The 8,738-nt window shown below is 34.2% G+C and overlaps 1 protein-coding gene and 1 long non-coding RNA gene across 2 annotated transcripts; both read left to right on the forward strand.

The window, feature by feature from the left end:
* Positions 1–6,145: 6,145 nt before the first annotated feature.
* On the forward strand, positions 6,146–6,549 carry LOC131875630 (uncharacterized). The gene is made up of 3 exons (XR_009372441.1): positions 6,146–6,191; positions 6,284–6,328; positions 6,474–6,549. It is a non-coding gene; the product is annotated as an uncharacterized LOC131875630 (long non-coding RNA).
* A 343-nt stretch (positions 6,550–6,892) lies between these two features.
* On the forward strand, positions 6,893–7,900 carry LOC131875629 (uncharacterized). Its single transcript, XM_059220218.1, has 4 exons — positions 6,893–7,194; positions 7,306–7,400; positions 7,525–7,577; positions 7,733–7,900. Exons 1-4 carry the CDS (start codon positions 7,082–7,084, stop codon positions 7,796–7,798), a joined length of 327 nt encoding a protein of 108 aa, XP_059076201.1. The 5' UTR covers positions 6,893–7,081; the 3' UTR covers positions 7,799–7,900.
* Positions 7,901–8,738: the final 838 nt, after the last annotated feature.

Raw genomic sequence — 8,738 nt, forward strand, 5'->3', positions numbered from 1 at the left:
ATTTACCTGACTTCATCATACAGCTATACACGAGAAAAGATGACGACTTTTATTTCCCTTGGAATCTGATTCTAACTTGAGTCGGCTATCATTCGATCAATAGAAGCCAACTTTCTTGCTGATATCGTAAAATTATCAGAATTGTCAGGAAATCACCCCCCTTAGAACAATTATTTTAGTTGTTTTCAACGGGTCGATAGACAAATTCTTTGAATTGATTCTCAAGGGAGGAATGACACGTTAGACTAGGCGATTCATTAGACATAAGCAAGCCAAGTAGTGTTAAGAAATGGCTGTCTTTATAGAGAATACTTTTGTTTGCAGGAAGTACAGAATATGCAGCTCAAGATTATAACTTCTAAGATTATAACAAGCCAAATAATTTTTCTATAGTAATATGACGTTAGAGTAGGCGATTTATTCGAAATTGCTCCCTCTTTAGAGAGAATACTATTGCTTGCAATAAGTATGGAATATGCAGTTGAAGATTATAACTACTTATCACTTCTATCTTAATGTTTAAATAGACATCCTCGTTGTTTGTGATATCATAAGCAGGCTTAACTGCAATCTTTTCAAATCTTCGCCTTCAGATTGCTGTTTGTGAGGTCTTTAGAGGCAATTAGTTTATCAAAATATTACTTATGCATTGACAAACAATAGATTAATTGTAGTTTGTACTAATAAATGAATGAATCAGGGGCCATGCAGTTGGAGCAGGGTGTATGCTTGCATTGGCTCATTGAATCAGCTCTACCCAAAACTTTATTTTCCTGAATGAGGTATGCAGTTTTCTTATATTCAACAGTCTATACTTCTCACTACTTGTATTTCCATTGTTAGGTCTATTTAACAATAAATAGACTTAGGACTTTATTTTATGAATGAAGTATGCAATTTTTTAATATTTAACAATCTCTATAATTCTTAGTACTTGTATAAATAGATTTGGAATTTCTTAAATAGAAAGTGTTGGAGGTTAGGCAGTCGATGATAAGAATTGAATCAATAATGTTTGCGTAAAAGTTTAAATTATAAATTTACTGTTATAATTAATAATAATTTTTAGATTAATATATTTTAAAATCAAAAAATATGCTAGATAGTCTTATATTTTCAATTATAAAAAAGAATCATTTATATTTTTTCTTTGAAAATATTATAAATTAATAAGTATTCTATATAAAAAATATTATAAAATAGTATAAATTATAAATTGTGAAAAGAAATTACATAAGGTTGGAGCATTCAAGCTCAAAAGCCAAACCAATAAGATTCAATAAGATTCAACAATAAAATTAGGTGACATGCAATTTCTTTTGCTTTCTATTAAAAGTCTGGAAATGACAAAACAAAATACATAACTACAAACTCTAAAATGACTATTGATTTCTAATCTATAGGCAGCGATTAGGAGCTACATTCAACCATACAGACTACAAACTAATGCTCATTTGGAGTTGCACACAATCAAGAGCTGCACATGCACACCTACAAGCTACCGATGTTTACAAAATTCTTCTTCTTTGCTTAGACTGTTGTCTAGCTTCTGCACATTCTCTTTTTGTTGCTTCTTTTTCTTCTGCTCTTCTCTGCTCATGTCCATTCTGGACAACACTCCCCCCTTTTGTCTACCTGCTATCCACACAATAATTCCCCCTCAAATTCAAATTCAAAATCTCAACTACCTTCATTAATTCTTCTGCAGTCTTGTTGTTCATGTTAGGAGCAAATGGGATGAGGATCCCAAAGTAAATATTCCTCTAGGTTGTTTGTTGTAGCTGCACTCCTGATAGGTAGGTGGAGTTTAAGTGGGGACTGACTTGAAGGGCTCAAGGCAATAAATAAATTCGATGACACTCCCCCTTTGTTCTAAGCCAACAAACAAATCAATCATGATAAAAAATAACTACACCCAAATTTCTACTTAGGAGCTCAAAGTTGTCTCTACTCAATGGCTTGGTGAAAATGTCTACTAGTTGTTGTTCAGGCCTACATAACTCCATTCTTATTTCACCATTATCAACTAAACTTCTAATGAAGTGATACCTGATCTCAATGTGCTTCCTTCTTCCATGAAACACGGGGTTTTCATTCAATGCAATTGAGGAAACGTTGTCACAAACAAATTGTTGTTCCATCATCTTGTTCTTCCTTCAAATCTTCCAAGATTCTTCTTAGCCAAATAGCTTGACATGTTGTTGCATTCATTGCTATATACTCAGCCTTAGCTATTGATAGGGCAAAAATGAGTTGCTTCTTTAAATCCCATGAGATTACAAACGAACCCAAATGAAACACAACTCGATGTGTTCTTCCTATCATATACACTTCTTGCCCAATCACGATCTGTGTAACCAACCAGCCTAAAATCATTTACAACACTATAGAAAATGCCATATCCATTGGTGCCATTCACATACCTTAGGATTCTCTTACCCTCTTGCCAATGCATGTTCTTTGGAGTCTCCATAAATCTGGAAATCAGACTCACTACATGCATTATATTAGGCCTAGTTGCTATAAAATACATCAAACATTCAACCAAACTCTTAAATCTGGCTAGATCAACACTGTTGTTGCAATCTTCCTTACTCAGCTTAAGTCCTATGGCTGTTCGTGTTGGTGCAGACTTGCTACCATACATTCTAAATCTATTCAAGATCTCACTAGCATAACTTTCTTGAGAGATAAATATACCATTATGCATTTGTTTTACTTCTATGCCTAGAAAATACCTAAAGAGACCTAGATCTGTCATCTCAAACTCTCTTTTAACGGCCTCTTCAAAATCAGCAATGAGGAAATCATCATCCCCAGTGAAAACTAAATAGTCAACATACAAGACAACAATAAGAATCTTACCATCAACTGTCTTGATCCAAAGAGTGGGCTCACCGTCGCTTTTCCCAAAGTCATGCTCATCAAATATAAGTCAATCTTGTTGTATCATGCTCGTGGAGCTTGCTTCATCCCATAAAGAGCCTTCTTTAGCCTATATACCTTGCCTTCATGACCCAAAACTTAATAACTAGGTGGCTGTTCAACATAAACTTATTTTTTTAACACTCTATTAAGGAAGGCAGACTTCACATCCATTTGAAACACCTTCCATTTTTGTTGGGCTGCAATAGCTATGACGATCAACACGATCTCTACCTCTTGAGCTCCTTCCACTACTTCTTCCTCTCCCCCTGCCTCTTGCATTGGCTTGAGCTTTGAAAGCTTTCTCTTGGGAAGAAGTAGTAGACCTATTTAGAGGTTTCTCATGGGTTTGAAGAGATCCCATCAACTCATCAATTGTCAATATTGACAAATCTTTTGCCTCCTCAATGACAATCACTATTCCATCAAACTTTGAAGTGAAGCTTTGAAGGATTTTCTCAACAATCCTCTACTCCTCTATGGTTTCTCCATTTGTCCTCGGATGGTTCAATAAACTAGAGACTCTTGTATAAAATTCTAAAATGGACTCACAGTCCTTCATTTGAAGGGTCTCAAAATCTCTTCTAAGCATTTGGAACTTCACCAATATGACTTTATCAGTCCCCTTGTAGCTAGTTTAGAGGATTTCCCACACTTCCTTAGCATAGTTAGTTGCTTCTATTCTGGGAAATATCGTCTATGTCAAGGTTGTCTCAATCAAACCCAAAGCCTTAGAATCTTTTCTCCTTATCTCCCTCAGTTGGTTCTTTTGATTGTTTGAGAGCGCAACATACTGAATTGGGTCAGTTGTATCCACAAACCCAGTGACACAAAGTTGCCACAAATTGTTTGCAACCATGATGGTTTTCATCTTCTTGGCCCAAACATCATAATTTTGTCCATTAAAGGACAATGGCTTCTGCCAGCTCTTTCCTTCACCTCCAACCATGTCTCCTACACACAAAACTCAAACACCTAGAAAAAACAAATGCCCTACTCACAAGGATTTAGGCTCTATAACTCTAATACCATGTCAAAAATCAATTACATAAGGCTGGAGCATTCAAGCTCAAAAGCCAAACCATAGAGATTGTAACTTTGTTTCCCAATCAACTGGGAATACAAACCAACAAGATTCAACAATAAATCTAGGAGACATGCAATTTCTTTTGCTTTCTATTAAAAGACTGGAAATGACAAAACAAAATACATAACTACAAAATCAAAAATGACTATTGATTTCTAATCTACATGCAATGATCAGGAGCTGCATTCAACCATACAAAAACAAAACAGAGCTTCTCAAAGCTCACTACAAACTAATGCTCACTTGGAGCTGCACATAGTCACGAGATATCTTGCTCTATTGACATATCACATGCACACCTACAAACTGTTGTTGTTTACAAAATTCTTCTTCTCTGCTTAGACTGTTGTCTAGCTTCTACACATTCTCTTTGTGTTGCTTCTTCTTCTTGTGCTCTTCTCAACACATGCACATTATGGAGAACATTCTCCCCTTTTGTCTACTTGTTGTCCACACAATAATTCCCCATCAAATTCAAATTCAAACTCTCAACTACCTTCATTAATTCCTCTCCAATCTTGTTGTTCACGTCAGGAGCAAATGGGATTAAGATCCCAAAGTCAATCTTCCTCTAGGCTATTTGTTGTAGCTGCACTCTTGAGAGGTAGGTGGAGTTTACGTGGGGCACACTTGAAGGGCTCAGGACAATAAATAAATTCCAACATAAATTTTGAAATAATATATCATGTTTTCCTATCATAAACTTTTATCTTTTACTAATAATTTAAAATGTCATATATCACTGTATAAAAATATAAATATAATAATAAATTTCGAAATATGATATAAAATAAAAAATCTCTCCACATCGTTGATTGGTGTTTGAAATATCTAAATCATAATCCAATATATGAAATACATGAACTATTGACCTGAGACCTACTGAAAAATTTAAAAAACAATCTACAAAGTTATTGAGACATAAACTACATTTCTTGTGCCAAAATCTTCTGCAACTCCTTTGTCTTTATCTTATTTTCCAAATACTATTTTGATCCTGCTGTAACTTTGATTCAACACCATTCTATTCTAATCTTGTTGTCTTTATCTGATTTTCCAAATAGTATTTCTATACTGCTGTATCATTCTATTCTAATCTTGTTTTTCTATTTTGATATTGGGCATCATTTGTAATTCGTTTTGCTAAACTCTCTCTTTTTATTTGTACTGTGCTTTACAAACAAAAGCAGAAACCTCTAACTCCGTTAATTTTTAAACTAATGAAACTGATGATACATAAAATCACTTATTTTCAGAATAACATGACAAGGGTAATTGAAACATTTTTCTAAAGCTTCCCTTCAGATATATAATTTTGTAACAACAAAGACAATATAACAAAGAGTGCGTCTCTAAGTTTACATCATGATAACATGCTGATTGCATTCTCCACAATATTATACAAAACCCTCATTCTCCAACACTACGCTATGATTAACTGCTGAATACGCTAATGGCGATATGAATCATGATCTATTTCATCTGGCTGTCAGATTTACTGTCAAGAAATTGAAAGCAATTTAAAGTTTAATTCAACACAAAACAACAATTAAAAAATCAGAGACGATAAGAAAAATAGACAAGACAGATTTTTACACATTACCAAATACGTAGAGAAAACCAACCTCCAAAACAAAGAAAGAGACGAGGAACAGTAAAATGAAGAGTGTTTTTGCCTTTTGTTATGATTGAAGTTGGCAACTAATGCAATGCTTCTTTATCATACGACAAAAGTTTACAATTCCGATTTACATTGAAACCCAAAAAGAATCAACCCTAAAAGCCGGCCGTTTAAGCGTTGCCCTTGTTCTCTAAACATTGCACTCTGTCCTCTTCATTCTCTATATATGCATAAGCCAACTAGTTAATTAATGTCGTTAAAGTTTTGAGAATTTGCCGGCCTTAGAAGAAGTATTTTGGTTTAGGATGGCGAAGAAATATGAAGTAGTAGAAGAAGAAGAAAACTTCTGTGAATTAAAGTCTGAAGCGGGTGGTATTTATCTTTTGACATTTGGAGGACGTGACAAGCATTTGTAAGCTGCCTCACTTCAATTTTGAATTATATCTTTAATTTCTAAATAGATGTTCTTTTGCTATCAAGTTTATTCTGCTAGTTTGGTTTCGCTTGTGCAGCTTCGATCCTGCGGCAATCCGAAATATCAACGAATCTTTGGATAAGGTATGAAAAAATATTTATAAACTCAAAGGTATGTGCTATTTGTTCGGTCATAGTATTTTAGTTAATCAATAGTTTTATGGATATCTTGACAGGTGGAGGGAGATAAAAGTGCAACAGTTCTTGTTACAACAAATGAGGTAATTTGCACCATTTTTATAGCAAACCAGCTATATACGTTATTTAAATTTGTTAAAAAAGTTTGTCCCTGATAAATTTGGTATTTCAAAAGGGCTTAAAGGGTGAAACAATCTATCAAAGACTAAAGGATTTCTTTTACTGCAGGGAAAGTTCTTTTCCAACGGGATGGATGCAAAATACTTGAGACAAGTTGATCTTAACACGGCCAAGGTGACACATGATTTCTGAATATGATTCTCACTTTAAGAAAGAATTCAGTGATTTTAAGATTTGGTTTCTTACAAAGATACATATAAGAATCTTACAACTTACAGTTGAATGATTGCTTGAATCCTATCTGCAATCTTTTCAAAACTTGGCCTCCAGATTGCTGTGCTTTAGCATTCCAACAGTAGCTGTTATAAGGTTAGAGTCCTAAAGAGGCAATTAGTTTATAAAAATAAGGTCAACTATGCATTGGCTCACAGTAGATTAATTGTAGTTTGTATTAAGCAATGAATGGAGCAGGGGCCATGCAGTCGGAGCAGGGTGTATATTTGCATTGGCTTAGGACTACCGCTTAATGAGCTCTACCCATGGCTTTATTTTCATGAATGAGGTAAGCAAACTTCCTCAACTTCGTAATAATTGAGAATAGATAATGGTTGAGAGGTTAGGCAGTAAATGGTAAAAGGTGGTGAGATAATTGATAAACCCTTCTCTTAAGCTCTGTGCTCCTTAGTTGCCTGATTTATTTTGACTAAATTTATTTTATGACACGACTGGAAGTACAGGTGAACATTGGGATGTCTTTGACACCAGGAAACTCAGAACTACTTCGTTCTAAGCTCACTCCTGCAGCTTATCATGAAGCTCTTCTGACAGGGTAAAGTACACCCAAAAATCACCGTTCATGTTTTCTTTCTATATTATAGATATCAAGTCTAGTCTAGGAATATGCATAAAACTGTAGTGAAAAGTTTGTGTTTTTTAATAGTCGACGCTTCAATGTAATGGAGGCCAAAGAAGCAGGATTAGTTCATGCATGGCATGCAAATCCCATAGAGGCTCTACATAGTGGACTAAACAAAGGTTGTAACTCTTCAGCCCAAACATTATACAATCTAATGAAAGAATCTTATGAAATCTATTTCTATTTTTCAAAACCAATCATCCTCCAATTAGGCAATCTAATGGAAGCATCTTATGTAAACAGCTGTGGACTATGCATCCAGGAAATGGAACAAGAATGTTTATCAAGCTTTGAAAGTATTTTATCTTTACCCTTGAGAACTCACGATATGCCATTAGATTAAATCTAACTCAAATATGGCCCAGGGCATGCTATTTTATGATTTTTTTTGCAGTTCTCCAGCGAAGTAATTGAGATTGAAGGACGCTAATAACTCATGTTTGTGTTGTAGATGGAGATATTCAAGAAAGTTGTGTGGGAGATGGAGCAAGGCGGTCTTGGATTTGCAAGAATGTAAAACCTGAATACTTAAGGAAGTAGACCTCCTCATATATGTTCAGATAATATGTAAAACCATTATGGCATGCAAGATCTTCTTAATGCAAAATAAGAAAATAGAATGGTAGACATTGTAAAAGATTAATGATGTATATATGATATTGTAATAATGTCATGATAGTTTCATTTATAGTAAATGTTGTTGTCAATTTGATGTATAATTTGTCATAAGTTCTGAAAATATCAAATTGGGAGAGGCACAAACCTTTACATATCCACAGTAAAAGGCGACAAAATCCAGGGCTCATGAGGAGTGAGAACCCATGAACAAAAACCTGCTACCCAAAAAAAAGACCAAGCAGCAACCACTAACACTAACAAACCTAGACACTAGAACCAGATGCTAGACACAACAAAACAAAAGAAACAAATAAACAAAAACACTCTCCCACCAAAAACACAAACCAATGGCTTACTGGGTGGAATAGAACTCCAACTTCCTTTCCAAGTAGATATCTTTACCTTTGTCCAACATAGTGAGCTTTTTAGAGGAATCTTTCAGAAACAACCAGGGAGTCTTGTGTGGCTTTCATCCTTGAAACCTATACTAATTTGTCAAAAGTTTATTTATATAATCATATGTTATTAGATTATTTTAAATTTATATTGATTTTTTTTAGATGTATGCATATTGTATATGTGATAATTATTGTGTGGAATTGAGAATCTATAACCATAATGCTAATTATTTGATAAACATTAATTATATAATCTTTTACACATGTTAAGATTAATTAGAGGTGTGATGTAGGATGAGTCTATGCATATTCTTTTTTGACTTGTGTTGCTTCAATTATTATTTCTTGATGTGTTTGATGTGTCTGGATGAAACATGACAAGTTACTTTGTAAATAACAATATGAATGTATTTCCACCATTTCAATATACTCATACGAGTA

The sequence above is a fragment of the Cryptomeria japonica genome, chromosome 5 (genome assembly GCF_030272615.1).
Source record: "Cryptomeria japonica chromosome 5, Sugi_1.0, whole genome shotgun sequence".
Classification (NCBI taxonomy): Eukaryota; Viridiplantae; Streptophyta; class Pinopsida; order Cupressales; family Cupressaceae; genus Cryptomeria; species Cryptomeria japonica.

What these genes read in the sequence shown, in the direction of transcription:
- LOC131875629 (XM_059220218.1), top strand. Translation starts at nt 7,082, where the DNA reads ATGACACGACTGGAAGTACAGGTGAACATTGGGATGTCTTTGACACCA. An exon ending in CATGAAGCTCTTCTGACAGG is followed by an intron (nt 7,195 to 7,305) that starts GTAAAGTACACC and finishes GTTTTTTAATAG; the next exon opens with TCGACGCTTCAATGTAATGG. An exon ending in ACATAGTGGACTAAACAAAG is followed by an intron (nt 7,401 to 7,524) that starts GTTGTAACTCTT and finishes TTATGTAAACAG; the next exon opens with CTGTGGACTATGCATCCAGG.